General features: G+C 39.2%; 1 protein-coding gene across 1 annotated transcript in view; it reads left to right on the top strand.

The window, feature by feature from the left end:
• Positions 1-21850, top strand: part of CTNND2 (catenin delta 2) — a 935284-nt gene that overhangs the window by 742585 nt on the left and 170849 nt on the right. Inside the window, exon 12 of the mRNA XM_079915963.1 lies at positions 8348-8531. Coding sequence (XP_079772089.1) covers positions 8348-8531 — 184 coding nt within the window. The remainder of the gene's footprint in view (positions 1-8347; positions 8532-21850) is intronic.

Raw genomic sequence — 21850 nt, 5'->3', positions numbered from 1 at the left:
TGTTGAGTTGATTCACCTTTATATTACAATATGATTACCATCTTTGTGTTAGTTAACACTTCTATCATGTCACGTAATTATCATCTTTTTTGTGGTGAGAGCAGTTAAGATCTAGTCTCTTAGCACCTTTGAAGTTCATAATACAGTAATGTTGACTGTGATCACTGTGCTGTGCATCAGATCTTCAGGACTTATTTAACCATGAGTTGCAAGTTTGTACCTTAAACAATATCTCCCCAATTCTCTGACCCCAATCCCCTGGTAACCACCATTCCATTCTCTGTTTTTATGAGTTTGGCTATTTTAGATTCCACATGAGTGATATCATACAGTATTTGTCTTTTTCTGTCTGACTTATCTCACTTAGCATAATACCCTCAGGGTCCATCCGTGTTGTCCAAATGGCAGAATTTCCTTCTTTTTCATGACTGAATAATATTCCATTGTACCACATCTTCATTTTCAGTCCATCTGTGGAGGGACATTTAGGTTGTTTCCATATTTTGGTTATTGTGAAGAATGCTGCACCAACATACGTTCCTACCAACAGTGCACAAAGGTTTCCTTTTCTCTGCATCCTCGTCAGCACCAGTTATCTCTTGTCTTGATGGTTAGGCATTCTAATGGGTAGGAGGCAATATTTCATTGTGATTTTGACTTGCATTTTCCTGATGAGTAGTGATGCTAAGCATCTTGTTATGTACCTGTTGGCCATTTGGGTATCTTCCTTAGAAAAATGTCTACTCAGTTCCTCTATTTTTTAATCAGATTGTTTATTCTTTTTTTTGTTACTGAGCTGTATGATTTTCTTCTATATTTTAGAGGTGAACCCCTTTTCTGATCTATGATTTGCAATTATCTTCTCCCATTTCATAGGTTGCCTTGTCATCTTGTTATTGTTTTTGTTGCGCAGAAGCTTTTTAGTTTTGATGAAGTCCCACCTGATTATTGCTTTGAACTATCCATTATTACAGCAACATTTTGGTAAACTTTAGCATTGTCTCAAGATCAATGCTTTTATTTTTAAAAGCATTAAGTGAGTGTGATTTATTAATCTTTTGAGGCTATCACATATACTGTCTGGAAGGATTCTCAAAACAATTCTAATTCAACAATTGCACCTTGAAGGTCATGACGTCTGAGGGACAAGGTGAGAGTATTTATGTGATGCACGCAAATACTCACATTACAGTGTGCACACACACATAGACACATGCTTGTGTGTGCATGTGCACATATGTACACTCACGTACATACTCTTGCACGTTTGTATATTCATACACACATGTGCTCACACACAAATGCACACAGTACAAGTTCAGGGCCCCAGTTTTTTTTGTTTGTTTTGCTTCTTTTTTTTTTTTTTTTTTGCGGTACGCAGGCCTCTCACTGTTGTGGCCGCTCCCATCGCGGAGCACAGGCACCGGATGCGCAGGCCCAGCGGCCATGGCTCACAGGCCCAGCCGCTCTGCGGCACGTGGGAATCTTCCCAGACCGGGGCACGAACCCTCGTCCCCTGCATCGGCAGGCGGACTCTCAACCACTGTGCCACCAGGGAAGCCCTGCATCTGCTATTTTATTCTTTCAAATCATTACTTCATTTTGCTAACAGTAGAATACTCTTAAAATGTTCACTGCTTGGAGCACGCATCATCCTTTAAAGGTCATATCAGCCAATTATTAATTCTTGTAATCATTTAACACCGATTAGGTGAGCACCTAATGTGTGTCAGAGCATATTCTGTGTGCTGTACGTGTTCTGTATGCTCTGAACACTCAGGGTCCTTGCCTTCATGTCTTGGCTGGGACCTGGTGGGGAAGAGCAGTGAGAGAATGAAAAAAAAGCAAGTAATGAAAAAGCATGGGAACAGGGGGCTGGGGGAAGGAGAGAAATAGGTGAGGGAGAGGGTAAGAGATATGAACTTTCAGTTACAAAATAAATGAGCTGCAGGTATGAAACGTACAGTATCGAGAATATAGTCAATAATTAGGTAATATTTGTATGGTGACAGATGACAATAGGCTTATATGGTGATCATTTCAAAATGTATGGAAATATCACATCACTGTGTTGTGTAACGGGAACTAACATAGTGTTGTAGGTCAATTATATTTCAGAAACAAACTCATAGAAGAAGATCAGATTTGTGGTTACCAGCAGCAGAGGATGGGAGAAGAGGGAGTTGGATGAAGGCAGTCAAAAGATACAAACTTCCAGTTATAAGCACTAGGGTTATAACATACAACATGAAAAATTTAGTTAACACTACTGTACGTTATATGTGGAAGTCGTTAAGAGACTAAATCCTAAGAGTTCTCATTACAAGAAAATTTTTTTTTTATTTTATTAATGTTGTGTCTTTACAAGGTGATGGATGTTCACTCAACCTATTGTGGTCATCATTTCATGGTGTGTGCAAGTCGGATCATTATGCTGGACACCTTAAATTCACACAGTGCTACTGTCGATAACGTCTGCATAAAACTGGGGGAACAAAGAAAAAGCATGGGAAATATGAGACGGTGATGCGGTCTCTGCTGAAAATTAAAATAGGAGATCTGAGAGCAAGAGTCTGGGAAGGTAGTTTAGACCAATCCAAAAGAGCTTGTCTGAGTTTAGCACATTTAAGGTATATGTGAACAGAAAGAAGGATCAGCCTTGGAGAGTGTTCCAAACTGAGAGAGCAGCAAGTTCAAGAAATGTGAGTTACCAACGAGCTTGTTGTCCAAGGAGAAGAAATAAGGCGACAACGACAAGAGCGTAATGAGTTACAGCGATGGCAGAGCCACGAGGGCAGGGACTTTTTGTTTTGTTCACTCATGTTCCCACTGTATCCAACAGAGCCTGGTCCTTAATATGCGCAGACTGGGTAAATGAATGAACCAAAGGATCTGATTCAAAATGAATTTAGAGAAGGAGGGAAGAGGGCCTGATCATCAAACTACAGTCAGAAGTTTAATTTTATTTGAAGCATGACAGAATATTTTAAGGGATGCGTGGTAGACTGAACAATGGACCCCCGAAGATGTCCACGGTCCTAAATCTCAGAGCCTGTGGATGTTATCTTCCATGGTGAAAGGGACTGTGCAGATGGGATTAAGTTAAGGATCTTGAAATGCGGGAGATGATCCTGGATTATCTAGCCAGGCTCAATGTCATCACAAGTGTCCTTGTAACAGGGAGGGAGGGGGATCAGTCAGAGAAGAGGATTTGGTCGTGGATGCTGAGGTTGCAGTGATGCAGGCTTCAAGCCATGGAGCGTGGGCAGCCTTTAGAAGCTTAAAAAGACAAGGGGGCTTCCCTGGTGGCGCAGTGGTTGAGAGTCCGCCTGCTGATGCAGGGGACACATGTTCGTGCCCCGGTCCAGGAAGATCCCACATGCCGCGGAGCATCTGGGCCCGTGAGCCATGGCCGCTGAGCCTGCACGTCCGGAGCCTGTGCTCTGCAACGGGAGAGGCCACAACAGTGAGAGGCCCGTGTACCTCAATAAACTAAAACAAAAAAACAAAAACAAGCAAAAAAAAAGACAAGGAAATTCTCCCCTGGAGCCTCCAGAAGGAGCATTGCCTGCTGGTCCATTATAGACTTCAGACCTCCAGAACTGTAAGATAACAAATGTGCCTTATTTTAAGCACTACACTTGCAGTAACTTGTTACAGCAGCAATAGGAAACTAATACAAGATTATTCCAAATTAAAGAAAGCGTTTGGCCATCTCATAAGTCACAAACATGAAGAGGGATGCCTTTTTAAAAGATAAATATCATTTGTCACCTAAATTTAAATGCATTTTAAATTTAGTTACAAGGTTGAGCTGGATTCCCTTCCTGTATCTCCTGTACTCTCACAGTAGACCTTAGGAGAGGATGGAGGGCTTGTAGGGAAGGAGAAAAGCAGTGAATCTAAGTCAGAATGAGAGGCGTAACTAGGAAGAAAGTGCTGTAAAGGGAAAAGTGTCCAGCAGACAGAGGGAAAGGAGAGGGAAGGGAAAGGAAGGGACATTAATTACCATTGCTGCATAACAAATTACAGCCCCCCCCCCCCATTTAACAATTTAAAACAACAGACGTTTATCCCATACAGTGTCTGAGTGAACCCAGGAGTGGCAGGTTTGCGTGTTTCTGGCTCAGGGTCCCACGCGGATGAGGCTGTATCGTCTGAAGGCTTGACTCGGGCTGGAGGGTCCACTTCCAAGACGGCTCCCTGCTGGCTACTGGCGGGAGGCCTCCGTTCCTCTCCCCATAGGCCTCTTCTCGTACTGCTTGAGGGTCCTCACAGGGTGATGGCAGGCTCCCCCTCCGACAGGCAACCCCAGACACAGCTGGGAGGGAGCAGCAGTACCTCTTCCCTGACCTCGTCTCAGAAGTCACTCAGTTACCGCCTCCGTATTCTGCGGGTCAGAAGCGAGACACTAAGTGCAGCCCTCACTCAGGGGAAGAAGGGTCGGGCTCCTGCGTTTGAAGGGAATGCCAGAAAACCACCCCAGAAGAAGGAGAGGGAGAAGTGAAGAGAAATTTGAGCAAAACACGTATTTCTCCTCTGTTCACAGAGAATGCTTGATACGTCCGTTTTTCTCCACTAATCTGTCTCCCTTCGTTGGGGACTAACGGATGTGTGTGTGTGAATGTCTGTGTGTGAGCGTGTGTGTGTGTGTGTCAGTGTATGTGTCTGAGTTTGTATATGTGTGAATGTGTAAATATGTTGTGTGGGTGTGAGTGTGTATGTATGTGTGAGTATATGTAATGTGTGTGTGAGTGTGTGAATGTGTGTGTGTAGATGTGAATGTGGATGTGTGTGTGTGAATGTGTGTGTAGATGTGAGTGTGTGGATGTGTGTGCATAGATGTGAGTGTGTGGATGTGTGTGAGTGTGAATGTGTGTGCATAGATATGAGTGTGTGTGGATGTGGATGTGAGTGTGTGAATGTGTATGCATAGATGTGAGTGTGGGGCGTGTATATGTGTGTGTGCATAGATGTGTGTGTGTGAATGTGTATGTGCATAGATGTGAGTGTGTGTGTGTGTATGTCAGTGTGTGAATGTGTGTGTGCATAGGTGAGTGTGTGTGTGCATAGTTGTGAGGGTGGGGTGTGTGTATGTGAGTGTGTGAATGTGTATGCGTAGATGTGAGTGTGTGTGTGTGTGTGTGTGTGTGTGTGTGTGTGTGTGTGTCTGGCAAGACAGGTGTAGGCTTCCCAGCTGTTTCCCACTTTTGACTCCTGCCAGACGTTTATCTCAGCGTCCCCAGAGACTGCTGATTCTACACTCAAGCTTGTCTCTGTGTCCAGATAATCTAACCAAAACTCCAGGTTTGGAGGGCACCCTGCAACTAACTGGTTTGCTGAATTCCCCCAAAAGAAATTCTGCCATGTTGCATCCACTTGACCAAGTCCTCATCCAGGCAGACGTGGTAAAAATGCCCCTGACCAGAGATCCGCTGCGTTTCTTGTAAGTCCAGGAAGCACACGTGGGCTGCAGATAGAAACTGGGATAGAAAGTTCAGAGATTTGGGTCAAGTACTGTGGTAAGTTCATTGGAATGTGAAACACAGATGGAGCCGTCTGGAAAGGCAGAGGGAATGTGAATAGGAAACTTCTCTCCATGCCTGATTCGGAATTAGGTTACACTAATTGATGAATTAATGAGAAAGGTAATGCAGAGAACAGCCCGATAAAGAGTTACCTGAAAGGCCATCTTCTTTCCCATCCTTTTCACTTCTCGTCAGATATTAGATTAGGCCTTTACCTTTTCTTGATTTCCCCCCTTTCCTTTCCTACCTCTTTTCTGTTTGTTAGGAAACAGTAAAAATTGTTTTATTATCATAGAATGCCTTTAGATTCTTTTAAATTCATTGCATGGAGAAATGCAAAAGTCTTTTACTATTTAGTCTTTAGAGGAAATGTATTTTACAGCAAAATATGCCACCCATATTTTAAAACACTTACAAGCCTCAGTTTTCATGTATTGGCATTTTCAAATCAGGATTTAGGAATGAAAAAAAATCATTTTGTGTCTGCATAGGTGTGTTGTGTACTTAGAAAAACAGAATAACCTATAATGGAAAAGAATCAGAAAAAATATATATATAAGTGAATCACTTTGATGTACACCTGAAACTAATGCAAATATTGTAAGTCAACTATACCTTAGTTAAAAAAAGAAAAACAGACAAAAACCCTTTAATGTGATATTTTTAAAAGTTATCCTCAAATATGGTGTAAATAGTAATTTCATTTAAATGTGTTTTTTTTTTAACAAACTTTTTTTTTTTTTGGCTGCCTTGGGTCTTTGTTGTTGCACGCTGGCAGCCAGCGGTGGCTACTCTTCATTGCGATGCACGGGCTTCTCATCATGGTGGCTTCTCTTGTTGCAGAGCAAGGGCTCTAGGCGCACGGGCTTCAGTAGTTACGGTGCATGGACTCAGTAGTTGTGGCACACGGGCTTAGTTGCTCCAAGGCATATGGGCTCTTCCCAGACCAGGGCTCGAACCTGTGTTCCCTGCATTGGCAGGTGGATTCTTAACCACTGCACCACCAGAGAAGTCCTAAATGTGCTTTTTTTAAGCTGAAAACTGATTATTTTACTAGGAAAAGGAATACTGTTGTTAGACTACAAGTGAATGAAAGTATTCATTTTGATTATTTTGATTACCCAAAATTCTGTAAAACGTTTCCTAATGGGATGAATAAAAATAAAGCTTCATATATTATTTAATTCAAAATAAATGCATATGATAATACTAGCATTTCACATCTGTCCAAGTCAGAATATATTTTGAGCAACTTCTGTGTACCAATAAGCATTTTTTTATACAGTCAATTTAGGGTTCTAATGGCAAGGTAAACACACACACAGAAATGTGTAGAAAATGATCCACATACTAACACAGAGGTGCCCAAGATTTTTCTGTAAAAGGCCAGACAGTAAATTGTTTAGGCTTGTGAGCCATACTGTCTCTGTCACAAAATCTCAAGCTTTTCCCGTGTAGGACAGAGGCAGCCATAGATAATATGTAAGTGAACAGGCAGGGCCATGTTCCAATAAAACTTTATTTACAAAAACAGGCAGGCAGGATTCTCCCTCAGTCCAATCCTCTGTACTGAAGGACTGATTTATACATTCTCAGCACCAAAACCATATTGTTTCCTTTGCATTTACCTAAATAAAATTCCCAGCAAATGTTCTTTTGAAAGACCAGTGGAAAAGTTTGTCTCTAAAGTCACATTTTTTATAGAACTGATTTAAAACTGTTATTTTAGTTATTAACAAGCAAATATCATTAACTTTCAGGTTAGTGTTATTAATGCCTTTGGATAGTTCAACATGTGCAATGCAAGAAACTAATAAAACAAATTTCAGAAATAAGTGAGTTCTGTTTATTCATAACATGGTAAATGAAACACAACGTCATTTTAAAATCTATTGAAAGCTTATTAAACAAGTAAAGTGGAAGTTGTGTTTCTAAAGATGACTATGATATTTTATTCTCAGTATCTGAAGTGATGGTGTCTATTTAGGTTAGTCTTGAGGAAAATGCAGTTTTTCTTTCATACGAAAAGAGAATATTATTCTTTGTTGTAGTTTTTTTTTACCTTTAGGTGTACAACTTTGAACAACAAAAAGTAATTATTTTAAAAGCATCTTCAAATGATATTATAATGTATATGTAATTCTTAAGGCCTTTTCTAAAGTGAATCCCAGTTTAAAGTCTCTGTCTATTGTTGACACGCCCTCCCCTTTCTCCTGCTTTCTTTGTTGTTAACAATCTGTAGGCCCTCCATGAACATCGTTTTCAGAGAAAAGCTTACAGAACGGTCACAAGTGACACTAAATTTACATTTCGTGTTGGGCTTGTTATCATCAGACCTGATACTCGATTCTTGAAAGGTCCTGTACAATGATGGCTGGTTCTATATGGAAACTAAGTGAATCAAACAGACCACAGGTGCATATTGAGGTCCTGGATAAAACAAAGATGTCTCACTAGTCTATTTCAGATGTCTTAATAGCCCATTTCAGATAACTTTCACAGCTCTTTGGTCTTGGTTAGAATTTGGGTACTTGGGTCCATTGTACTAATTGTGGATGGAAGCCTGGTTGGTATCCTCAATTCCATCAGCGCTCTCAACCTCAGTTACTCTCCACGATGGAACCAAGATAATCATGTTACAGTTCCTCTGCGTACTTGTCAGATTTTCACAGCACGTTTGTAATGGCTTCACACAGATGGTCTAAAATGAAGGGCACGCCCTAGCACACGTGCTTACACCATCTTTGTCTCTCCTGCCTGTGCTTTTAACTGGGGAAAACAGTGGCCGTCCAAAAGCTCTGTTTGTGTGTATCTTGCAGGAGTCCTTTGGAACCTTTCGTCTTGCGATGCACTCAAAATGCCAATCATACAGGACACCCTGGCCGTGTTGACCAATGCCGTGATCATCCCCCACTCAGGCTGGGAAAATTCACCTCTTCAGGACGATCGGAAAATACAGCTGCATTCCTCACAGGTGCTGCGAAATGCCACTGGATGCCTAAGGTGAGTCCCGTGTTGTTGCTACCTCCCTCTGTCAACGGGTGCTTTTTGTTTCTGTAACTTTAATTGCTGTTTTGCTAAGGATCAGAGCGTTTTGGAATACTGATACGGCAGCAGTGCAAGAAGCTGGTGAAGATCATTTCTAACGAGGTACTGAAGACGTATATGCGTCTTCCACTGTCCTCTACCTACCCCAGTATTTGACTTATTTAACATGTTTTCTTAGGCCTTAGGCAAAGAAATAAACATTTTCATTCCAACCAAAAATAGTTTTCTTTGATTGAAAACAATAGTTAACAGTCATTTCCCTGCTGTGATATATTATGCATCTTGAATAACCAGGCAGACCAATTGGTTAGAAGAAGAGTCTATGACAAATACATAGAGATCTAGTTGACTGTCTCCAGTAGCTATTTTTATTTTTTAAAAATTTTCAGTGTGACTGCAAGAGCCTGTGTTTCTTGAAAATAGCTCTTTAATAAGGACTGTGGTGTGAAATGTCTTTTTAAAATAATAAAAGTAGCAAATGTATTCTAATTATCTCCCAATGCCTTCTTACAAAACTCATCACCCGGAAATCTCTTGAGATGTTTTAGATGTTTTGTTTAGTTTTTGCTCTCAGAAAAGAATGTAATAATCAATGTATACTTCTTCCAGACTCTAGAAACTGTGTTCCCAAGGATGTTGTACGTTGTACCAAAGTGGGAAATCTCTGCCGGTTAAACTTAATGATAGGATGGGTGTGATTGAAAATACCTCGTCAAATAATCTCTATTTCAAAAGTAAAATGTACAGAATTGCTTCAGCATGGCTGCCTCAAAGCTGCCATTTCTCTTACAGTTGATCAGTTTCTAGGTATAAGAACCAGTCTCTCCTGGAGAAGGAACAGAATCACCTTGGTGACATTAATAATAACGATCTCATGTATATTTACAACAGTGCTCTCAGCCTGCAGTCTTGAGAGGGGTGTGTGTGTTTGTGTGAATGGGGCATGCATAAAGGGAGATAAAGAGAGTTGGCCTCCATAAATATCAGTGTGCATTCATGGGCAGGAATAGGAAACCCTCTGACAATTTTGCTTTTCCTCAAGGTCATGAAATAATGATCTTTTGGCATGATTTCTCTGGATAGGCTCCTCCATAAGTCAAGTTTACAGTTTTCTAAACCCCACTTTTGAGACGTCCATCTTATAACCTCTTAAATTCTATTATCTTTCAGAAACCTCCTGCCCCACCAGCAGAAATATAACTCTTCCAAAGCTAAAACTATAAGCACTCCTGACCCTTCTTACCTGATTTTTCTATTTCAGTTATATGCAGCTGTTACAAGTAATTTTCCTTTCTTAACATCCTTGACTTGTAAAGAGTGTCATTGTTCCTAATGAAGATTGTGGAAGGAAGTGTCTCAATCAATTGTATACATATAGTCTGTAAAGATCTGCTAAGTTCCATCAGTTAAAATTCTCTCTGAATAATATAGTAACATAATTATATATTCAGGATGTTTGACATAAGGATGAAGGATACTGATACACGAGCATTCAGCTTCATTTGATGAAAAGTCAGATGAAGAAACCAGACTAGTGTCAGTTCACCGGTCCCCTTTGCAGGTCATCTGGCCAAGTTCACACACACAGAGGCTTGAGCGGTGCTGCTTCTGCTGCCAGCCAGGATTGACCACATCACAGGAAGCAAAAAGGAGGACATCTGATTTAGAAAGTGTTTCATGTAGCCTAATCGTTTTTTTTTAGTCCAGTTGAAACCAAGTTTAGGGTTTTCCCACTTTTCAGAGTTTATCATGTGAATGACAAAGCAAGATCTATCAAAATATGAATATTTCACTTCCCTCTTAATTCATTAAACTCCTTCTGTTGCCAAAACTTGGCCTTTGTTCACTGGTGCCAAATAGAAACGCAGAGACAGAGTTTTGGGTGAGGTAGAAAGAAATAGCTTTATTTCTTTGCCAGGCCAAGGGGACCACAGCGGGCTACTGCCCTCAAGACAGTGTGTCCCACACGGGAGGGGGCAGTGAGGGGTCTTATGGTGTTCAATGAGCGGGGTGTGATCAGCTCATGGACATTCCTCTGATTGGTTGGTGGTGAGGTAACTGGGAGTTAGCATCATCAACTTTCTGGTTCCAACTGGTCTGGGGTCTATGTGCTTTGTGGGCAGCGTACAATTAACTTCTCCCACCTGGTGGGCGTTTCAGTATCTGCAAAACAGCTCAAAGGACATGGCTCAGAATATCATCTATAGTCCTTGGGGAAGAACTAAAGGTACTTGACTTTGTTTAATGGCTAAAGTATTATTATTTTGTCTTGCTTGCCTGTTTTCTTTTCTTTTTGCATTTTTTCTCCCTTCTCTGATTCAATGTATTCTTTGGCTAAAGTTTTTCTACAGACAACAGGCAGGTGGACGACATGGGTGGGAGTCTATTCCGGGAAGACCTTACAGTGTCCTGCTCGGTTACACTTCCCTTCTCACAAAAAGAAATATAATTTTTTCTCTCTTATTTAAATGTGTTTATGAATCAGTCTACATTAATGAACAGGTTGGACTAAGAGAGGAAGAAAATAGCCTTGGGAAGGGGCCAAAATGAACTTATCAAATAAAGACTCAGCAGATAAAAGATTTCAAGAAATTTCTACTATTACCATTTACTTAGAACCAAGTTGGAAACACACCAAAACAGTCGTAAATATTTATATCATGATGGAAGATTCTACATATTAGTACGTGAGGTTGTAGTTACATTCTTAATTCTTTCAACAAAACCTAGATCTTTATTTACCGTAAAGAAATTACTATGTATGCTGTTCCTGCTTTTCAGCAGTTTGATCCATGAGCATTTGCTAAGTGCCTGCTGTGTGCCAGGGAAGGGCAGGGAGGCTGAAATAAACATGGCAACCTCTTCTGCCCTTCAGAAACTCCTCCTCTAGTGGAAGACGGTGGTACCCATACAATGAGTCCTAGTGTTATATCTTAGTATAATATAAAGCTGTGATTAGGATAGTATAGAAGGAAAACCTGGGAAGGGAGTGGCTAACTCAGTGAGTGTGGTCACGAAACGTTTCAAGAACCAGGTGAGACTGGGGTCAAGCAGAGAAAGGGCATCACCAGTCAATGCTCTGGGAGATGCTCGAGGCCAGAGGAACAGCAGGAACACCCTGACGCTGACATGGGAGAACTAACTCCAGCATCTGCAGGCAGTCTACAAAACTAGCAGACTTTAGGAAGTGCAGCTTGTTTAGTTGTTTCATTCCAGGTGATAAAGGGCGTTCAAAGCAGAGCTAAGAAGAATAGACTTGAGTCTGTGAGGAACAGAGAGCTATGGCGAAGCTTTGACCAAGAGAACACAATGGTCAGCTATGTCTGGGAGCAATTTTACAGGACAGTGTAGAAGCGGGTAGGGAGGGGAGAGGTGACATTAAGAACAGAGCTGTGAATTGATGGGCTGCCCTGCAGGCTTCATTTCTAAGGGACTTCCTGTAGACAACTGTAAATATCAATATTTTGTTCCATTCAATTAATTTAACCACCACTGATTTGTGGCTATGAGAACTCTCTCCATAGCTGTTGTAGTTCTGCTTTTTATCTTGGAATGTTTTTCTTCCTTTTAGTCATACTATTCTTATTAAAATGGCAGCTCCGTTATCTTATCAAACGTTAGAGGAGTTTTACGGCACATGCCATTATTTGTATGTAACTGAGGTTTAATAAATCAAATCCCCAAAAACAAAAGGATTTCAAACACACATAACTAGGCTAAATTATGGATAATGCAGTAGACTCAGCAAAAGTCCTCCTGGAACTGCAGAAATGATTTCAATATAGTCTTTAAAATGTACATTAATAACCAGATCATCTCAATTTATAAATCAGATCTGGGCTTATACCTTTGCAGGGAACAATTTTTTTTCTATCACAATATTTGGAAAGAATTTGGTTCTTTGGTGCTTCTCTTTTTTTAAATTTATTTTATTTTATTTTGTTACGTCTTTATTGGAGTATAATTGCTTTACAATGGTGTGTTAGTTTCTGCTTTATAACAAAGTGAATCAGTTATACATATGTTCCCATATCTCTTCCCTCTTGCGTCTCCCTCCCTCCCACCCTCCCTATCCCACCCCTCTAGGTGGTCACAAAGCACCTAGCTGATCTCCCTGTGCTATGCGGCTGCTTCCCACTAGCTATCTATTTTACGTTTGGTAGTGTATATATGTCCATGTCTTTGGTGCTTCTGAAAGCAGAACATAAACTCACAGCACTTGTTCTTCTAGTCATTTTTATGTATTAAATATATATATTTATATGAAAAATGATACAGTGATTTTTGTACAAGAAGATGGTATAGCGGGTTTGTGTAATATTTGCATACCTTGATCTGGTCCATTAATTTATAGCTTTACTCTTTTTTTTCACTTTTAAAGACATTTATTGTTTTTTTTTCAAATTTTATAAGCAATACATGTTTATTGCTGACTACTAGAAATACATGCAAGCATAAACTAATAATTAACAGTCACCCATAATCTCACCCCCCAGAGATAACCATCGTTAGCATTTTTATACATTTCCTCCCAATGTCTACATATCTTTCTACTCTTTTTTTTAACATCTTTATTGGAGTATAATTGCTTAAAATGTTGTGTTAGTTTCTACTGTATGACAAAATTAATCATCTATAAGTATAAATATATCCCCATATCCCCTCCCTCTTGAGTCTCCCTCCCACCCTCCCTATCCCACCCCACTAGGTGGTCACAAAACACCGAGCTGATCTCCCTGTGCTATGCAGCTGCTTCCCACTAGCTATCTATTTTATATTTGGTAGTGTATATATGTCAATGCTACTCTCTCACTTTGTCCAAGCTTCCCCTTCCCACTCCCTGTGTCCTCAAGTCCATTCTCTAGTAGGTCTGTGTCTTTATTCCTGTCCTGCCCCTACGTTCATCAGAACCATTTTTTCTTTTTTTCTTAGATTCCATATATATGGGTTAGCATACGGTATTTATTGTTCTCTTTCTGACTTACTTCACTCTGTATGACAGACTCTAGGTCCATCCATCTAACTACAAATAGTTAAATTTCCTTTCTTTTTGTGGCTGAGTAATATTCCATTGTATATATGTGCCTCCTTTTCTTTATCCATTCATCTGTCGATGGACACTTAGGTTGCTTCCATGTCCTGGCTATTGTAAATAGTGCCGCAATGAACATTGTGGTACATGTCTCTTTTTGAATTATGGTTTTCTCAGGGTATATGCCCAGTAGTGGGATTGCTGGGTCGTATGGTAGTTCTATTTTTAGTTTTTTAAGGAACCTCCATATTGTTCTCCATAATGGCTGTATCAATTTACGTTCCCACCAACAGTGAAAGAGGGTTCCCTTTTCTCCACACCATCTCCAGCATTTATTGTTTGTAGATTTTTTGATGATGGCCATTCTTACTGGTGTGAGGTGATACCTTATTGTAGTTTTGATTTGCGTTTCTCTAATGATTAGTGATGTTGAGCATCCTTTCATGTGTTTGTTGCCAATCTGTGTATCTTCTTTGGAGAAATGTCTATTTAGGTCTTCTGCCCATTTTTGGATTGGGTTGTTTGCTTTTTTGATATTGAGCTAAATGGGCTGCTTGTATATTTTGGAGATTAATCCTTTGTCCATTGCTTCGTTTGCAAATATTTTCTCCCATTATGAGGGTTGTCCTTTCATCTTGTTTATGGCTTCCTTTGCTGTGAAAAAGCTTTTCAATTTCATTAGGTCCCATTTTTTAGTTTCGTATTTATTTCCATTTCTCTAGGAGGTGGGTCAAAAAGGATCTTGCTGTGATTTATGTCATAGAGTGTTTTGCCTATTTTTTCCTCTAAGAGTTTTATAGTGTCTGGCCTTACATTTAGGTCTTTGATCCATTTTGAGTTTATTTTTGTGTTTGGTGTTAGGGAGTGTTCTAGTTTCATTCTTTTACATGTAGCTGTCCAGTTTTCCCAGCACCACTTATTGATGAGACTGGCTATTCTCCATTGTATATTCTTGCCTCCTTTATGAAAGATAAGGTGACCACATGTGTGTGAGTTTATCTCTGGGCTTTCTATCCTGTTCCACTGACCTATATTTCTGTTTTTCTGCCAGTACCATACTGTCTTGATTACTGTAGCTTTGTAATATAGTCTGAAGTCAGGGAGACTGATTCCTCCAGCTCTGTTTTTCTTTCTCAAGATTGCTTTGGCTATTTGGGGTGTTTTGTGTTTCCATACAAATCGTGAAAATTTTTGTTCTAATTCTGTGAAAAATGCCATTGGTAGTTTTATAGGGATTGCATTGAATCTGTAGATTGCTTTGGGTAGTATAGTCATTTTCACAATGTTGATTTTTGCAATCCAAGAATATGGTATTACTCTCCATCTGTTTGTATCATCTTTAATTTCTTTCATCAGTGTCTTATAGTTCTGCATATAGGTCTTTTGTCTCCTTAGGTGGGTTAATCCTAGATATTTTATTCTTTTTGCTGCAATGGTAAATGGGAGTGTTTCTTTGATTTCTCTTTCAGATTTTTTGTCGTTAGTGTGTAGGGATGCAAGCGATTTCTGAGCATTAATTTTGTATCCTGCTACTTTACCAAATTCATTGATTAGTCCTAATAGTTTTCTGCTAGCATCTTTAGGATTCTCTATGTATAGTATCATGTCATCTGCAAACAGTGACAGTTTTACTTCTTCTTTTCTGATGTGTACTCCTTTCAGTTCTTTTTCTTCTCTGATAGCTGTGGCTAAAACTTCCAAAACTATGTTGAATAGTAGCAATGAGTCTGGGCAACCTTGTCTTGTTCCTGATCTTAGAGAAAATGGTTTCAGTTTCACCATTGAGAACGATGTTGGCTGTGGGTTTGTCACATATGGCCTTTATTATGTTGAGGTTGGTTCCCTCTATGCCTACTTTCTGGAGGGTTTTTATCATAAGTGGGTGTAGAATTTTGTGGAAAGCTTTTTCTGCATCTATTGAGATGATCATATGGTTTTTCTCCTTCAGTTTGTTAATATGCTGTATCACATTGATTGATTTGCGTACATTGAAGAATCCTTGCATTCCTGGGGCAAATCCCACTTGATCATGGTGTATGATCCTTTTAATGTGCTGCTGGATTCTGTTTGCTAGTATTATGTTGTGGAGTTTTGCATCTATGTTCATCAGTGATATTGGACTGTACTTTTCTTTTTTTGTAACATCTTTGTCTGGTTTTGGTATCAGGGTGATGGTGGCCTTGTAGAATGAGTTTGGGAATGTTCTTCCCTCTGCTATATTTGGGAAGCGTTTGAGAAAGATAGGTGTTAGGTCTTCTCTAAATGTTTGATAGCATTTGCCTGTGAAGCCATCTGGTCCTGGGCTTTTGATTGTTGGAAGATTTTTAATCACAGTTTCAGTTTCATTGCTTATGATTGGTCTGTTTATATTTTCTATTTCTTCCTGGTTCAGTCTCGGAAGGTTGTGCTTTTCTAAGAATTTGTCCATTTCTTCCAGGTTGTCCATTTTGTTGGCATATAGATGATTGTAGTAATCTCTCATGATCCTTTGTATTTCTGCAGTGTCAGTTGCTACTTCTCCTTTTTCATTTCTAATTCTGTTGATCTGAGTCTTCTCCATTTTTTTCTTGATGAGTCTGGCTAATGGTTTATCAATTTTGTTTATCTTCTCAAAGAACCAGCTTTTAGTTTTATTGATCTTTGTTATTGTTTCTTTCATTTCTTTTTCACTTATTTCTCATCTGATCTTTATGATTTCTTTCCTTCTGCTAACTTTGGGCTTTTATTGTTCTTCTTTCTCTAATTGCTTTAGGTGTAAGGCTGGGTTGCTTATTTGAGATGTTTCTTGTTTCTTGAGGTAGGATTGTATTGCTATAAACTTCCCTCTTAGAACTGCTTTTGCTGCATCCCATAGGTTTTGGGTCATCGTGTTTTCATTGTCATTTGTTTTTAGGTATTTTTTGATTCCCTCTTTGATTTCTTCAGTGATCTCTTGGGTATTAAGTAGTGTCTTGTTTAGCCTCCTTGTGTTTATTTTTTTTCCCAGATTTTTTCCTGTAACTGAGATCTAGTCTCATGGCATGTGGTCAGGAAAGAAACTTGATATGATTTCAATTTTCTTAAATTTACCAAAGCTTGATTTGTGACCCAAGATATGATCTATCCTGGAGAATGTTCCATGAGCACTTGAGAAGACTGTGTATTCTGTTGTTTTTTTGATGGAATATCTATAAATATCAATCAAGTCCATCTTGTTTAATGTATCATTTAAAGGTTGTGTTTCCTGATTTATTTTCATTTTGGATGATCTGTCCATTGGTGAAAGTGGGGTGTTAAAGTCCCCTACTATGATTGTGTTACTCTCGATTTCCCCTTTTATGGCTGTTAGCATTTGCCATATGTATTGAAGTGCTCCTATGTTGGGTGCATAAATATTTACAATTGTTATATCTTCTTCTTGGATTGATCCCTTGATCATTATGTAGTGTCCTTCTTTGTCTCTTGAAATAGTCTTTAAAGTCTGTCTTGTCTGATATGAGTATTGCTACTCCAACTTCCTTTTGATTTCCATTTGCATGGAATATTTTTATCCATCCCCCCACTTTCAGTCTGTATGTGTCCCTAGGTCTGAAATGGGTCTATTATAGACAGCATATATACTGTCTAATGTCTGTCATAATGGGTCTTGTTTTTGTATCCATTCAGCCAGTCTGTGTCTTTTGGTTGGAGTGTTTAAACCATTTACATTTAATGTAATTATCAATATGTATGTTCCTTTCACCTTTTTCTTAATTCTTTTGGGTTTGTTTTTGTAGGTCTCTTCCTTCTCTTGTGTTTCCTGCCTAGAGAAGTTCCTTTAGCATTTGTTTTAAAGCTGGTTTGGGGGTGCGGAATTCTCTTAACTTTTGCTTGTCTGTAAAGCTTTTAATTTCTCTGTTGAATCTAAATGATATCCTTGCGTGGTAGAGTAATCTTGGTTGTAGGTTTTTCCCTTTTATCACTTTAAATATGTCCTGCCACTCCATTCTGGCTTGTAGAGTTTCTGCTGAAAGATCAGCTGTTAACCTTATGGGGATTCCCTTCTATGTTATTTGTTGCTTTTCCCTTGCTGCTTTTAATATTTTTTTCTTTGTATTTAACTTTGATCATTTGATTAATATGTGTCTTGGTTTGTTTGTCCTTGGATTTATCCTGTATGGGACTCTCTGTGCTTCCTGGACTTGATTAACTATTTCCTTTCCCATGTTAGGGATATTTTCAAGTATAATCTCTTCAAATATTTTCTCAGACCCTTTCTTTTTCTCTTCCTCTTCTGGGACCCCTATAATTCGAATGTTGGTGCATTTAATGTTGTCCCAGTAGTCTCTGAGACTGTCCTGAATTCTTTTCATTCTTTTTTCTTTATTCTGCTCTGCAGTAGTTATTTCCACTATTTTATCTTCCAGGTCACTTATCCGATCTTCTGCCTCAGTTACTCTGCTATTGATTCCTTCTAGAGAATTTTTAATTTCATTTACTGTGTTTTTCATCATTGTTTGTTTGCTCTTTAGCTCTTCTAGGTCCTTGTTAAATGTTTCCTGTATTTTCTCCATTCTATTTCCAAGATTTTGGATCATCTTACTATCATTACTCTGAATTCTTTTTCAGGTAGACTGCCTATTTCCTCTTCCTTTGTTTGGTCTGGTGGGGTTTTACCTTGCTCCTTCATCTGCTGCATATTTCTCTGTCTTCTCATTTTATTTACCTTACTTTGTTTGGGATCTCCTTTTTGCAGCCTGCAGGTTCATAGTTCCCATTGTTTTTGGTGTCTGCCTTCAGTGGGTGAGGTTCGTTCAGTGGCTTTTGCAGGCTTCCTGGTGGCGGGGACTGGAGCCTGTGTTCTGCTGGGTGGGGCTGGATCTTGTCTTTCTGGTGGGCAGGGCCATGTCTGATGGTGTGTTTTGAGGTGTCTGTGAACTTAGTATGATTTTAGACAGCCTCTCTGCTAATGGGTGGTGTTTTGTTCCTATCTTCCTAATTGTTTGTCATGGGGCATCCAGCACTGGGGCTTGCTGTCCATTGGGTGTGGCTGGGTCTTGGTGTTGAGACGGAGATCTCTGGGAGAGCTGTCACCGACTGATATTTCGTGCAAGGAAGTCTCTGGTGGTCCAATGTCCTGAACTTGGCTCTCCCATCTCAGAGGCTCAGGCCCGACAGCAGGCCTGAGCACCAAGACCCTGTCAGCCACATAGATATGTTACAGGGTCTTTTTCCTTCTAGGGACTCAGCCAGGATTTCAGGCAGTGGGCCCTGAGTCCAAAAATTGCCTCTATTTGGGAACTTGCCAAACACGACACAGGAGAGACTTCAATATTTTCTTGGAGTTGGATTTGCTCTCTTGTACTTCTCCCATTGCCACAAAAAAAATCCTTCCCTGAGTAGCTGCTGCTCCTTTATCCTTAATTCCCCAACTGAACACTCTTGTTACTCTTGAAAGTTACCTAAATTTTATAAAAATGCCTCAGTTGCATGTTATAAGTCTTTTCCAATGTGTCATAACCATCACTATCATATTCCATGAAATCAGGCTAAAACATAAGCACGTGATTTAGGACCTTGTTTATCTGGTAAAAGAAAACAATAACTTGCACTTGTTCTACAAAGTGTGCCACGTGTGTGTGTGTTTAAGGAATTCTTAAAAAACTCTGGAAGTGAAATGTGACTACTTTGGTATAAACCAAGTGAGTTGTCACAACCGGAAAACAATTCAGTTCCCTTGGTGTGATTTATGGGTATTCCACTGGGTCAAGGCAAAGAAAATTAGTAACTGTAAGAAAGTAAACTGTGTACAAAATATTTCTTACTACTGAACTTCTCTTCCTTTTTTAGATCTTCTTTATTAGGGAACCATCTTGAAAACTAAGGCATTATTGTCAAGGACCATTCTGTTGTCAAAAATTCTTTTAAATTATTTCCTTTTATATACTTCAGTTATAGAAATTCTCCAAAGCCTCTGTTGGGAGTTAAATATAATTTAGTCCTTGACATAATCATACCTTTTATAAATTTGTTTTGAGATTGTATTTTTCTCATTACCATTCATTGTCAAACAATACTTTTTGTAAAAAAAAAAAGTACAATAAGCAAGATAGCATGAGGTCACTATTTAATATATTTAATATGTGAGATGTCAGTTAAGTTGGATTCAGTATCTGTCCTCAGGTGATGTTATCTCTGATATTGAGTTGGAATAGGAAGTCTCCTTTCTCAAGAAATACAGAGAAATTGAAGATGGGAGCTGTCTGTGTGTGTGTGTGTGTCTGTGTGTGTGTGTGTGTGTGTGTGTGTCTGTGTGCCTGTGTTTTGTTTGAGTGTATGGGGGGGGGCAGTTTGTTCATTCAGTCATTGCAAGTTATGACCTGGCAACATAGTAGATATTCATTCAATCATTTTACACACTGTGACTAGAGACACGATTTTTATGTAAAATTAAAATGAGAATTTTTATTCATAAAATTCCTGACTTCCAAGGACCAGGAAGTTCTGCTTTGAATACATCATTCATTCTCGTATTTATTATAAGTTCAAAAGTTCATGTGTAGCAAGTCGTGAAGCCAGTATTTTCACCCACATCCTGACTCCTGATCCAGACCATCCCCACTATACCACACTGAGGGGAAATATAATGTTATGTGAGATGAGATTGCAGATCTGTGCTAGAGCAACACAAACAAACACACGACCAATGAATGGACAGCATGCTGGTTCTTTTAATTTGCTTCTCAACATTTACCAAGTGACATCCACTTAGCCAACATCCCTTTTGCCTTTAATTGTCATCTGTCTTCTCCCTCCCCCTTATTTGTTACTGTCCCTTCTCCTCCTCTAAGACCCAAAGTATGGATGGCAGGGAACCCAGACAGAGTTAGTCACAAAGCCCTACCTAAGTCCCTTCTCTCCATCTCCATCTTAAATCTTAATTTTGACAATTAGAACGATGGGTGTCTTTTTCTTTTAAGACTAAATTTTAAGGCATGTTCTAGATAGTAGAGTTGACATTATTTTTCCAGTCCTTAGATACCTCCATCCTTTTACTGATGACATAAAATGAGTTAATATTTTTGGCTTGTTTCTATAGCTACAGTTTCAAGAATATATAAAAAAAATGAAATGGAAAAGAAAATAAAACTCTTTTCCAAGGATAGTATTTCCTAACCTAGTGTACCTTATAACTCCAGTAGGAGCATATGGTAGGTAAAAGTAAATTGATCAGATCATTATCGGAGAACATTATTCTCAATGTTTGTTCCTAGCAGTATTCAAGCTTGTTTAAGTCATTTCAGGGCGGGAAGCTGAGGTTAGGCATGTAAGCAATTACTATTCTGAAGGAGTACACGTTTTTATTTTTCAGAAAGAAAAAAAAAAGATTATAAATGCAAATGGTACCACTCTTAAATATTCAAAAGCTTATCAGAGTGAAATTTAAGTTGGAAAAAAGGTCTATGCCTTAATAAGCTAAAATCTAGAACACTAACATTGTCCAATATTTAGACAAATTAAAATATCTTAAAAGACTGTCCAGTTTCTTGAGCCTTCTCTTTGGCAGTACGTGTTGTACCAATATCGATGGTGGTGCCCACCCCACCAGCCTCAAGCACAGGACATACTAACCGGGAACATTCTAAAGAGAAGAGCCTCTTGGCTTTGCCTTTTCTTTCTTTCTTTTTTTTTTTTTTTAACATCTTTATTGGAGTATAATTGCTTTACAATGGTGTGTTAGTTTCTGCTTTATAACAAAGTGAATGAGCTATACGTATACATATATCCCCATGTCTCTTCCCTCTTGCATCTCCCTCCCACCCTCCCTATCCCACCCCTCTAGGTGGTCACAAAGCACCGAGTTGATCTCCCTGTGCTGTGCGGCTGCTTCGCACTAGCTATCTATTTTACATTTGGTAGTGTATATATGTCCATGCCACTCTCCCACTTCGTCCCAGCTTACCCTTCCCCCTCCCCGTGTCCTCAAGTCCATTCTCTACGTCTGCATCTTTATTCCTGTCCTGCCCCTAGGTTCTTCAGAACCTTTTTTTTTTTTAATATTCCATATATATGTGTTAGCATATGGTATTTGTTTTTCTCCTTCTGACTTACTTCATTCTGTATGACAGACTCTAGGTCCATCCACCTCACTAGAAATAACTCAATTTCATTTCCTTTTATGGGCTTTGCCTTTTCTAAAAAGGCATGGTGAATCTTCATAGGAAGATGGCATATCACGTTGACATAGCAAAAATTTAAGCACATATAAAATATAAAATGAAAA

This window comes from Stenella coeruleoalba (genome assembly GCF_951394435.1).
Source record: "Stenella coeruleoalba genome assembly, chromosome: 3".
NCBI lineage: Eukaryota > Metazoa > Chordata > Mammalia > Artiodactyla > Delphinidae > Stenella > Stenella coeruleoalba.
This window is presented reverse-complemented; position numbering and strand designations above follow the sequence as displayed.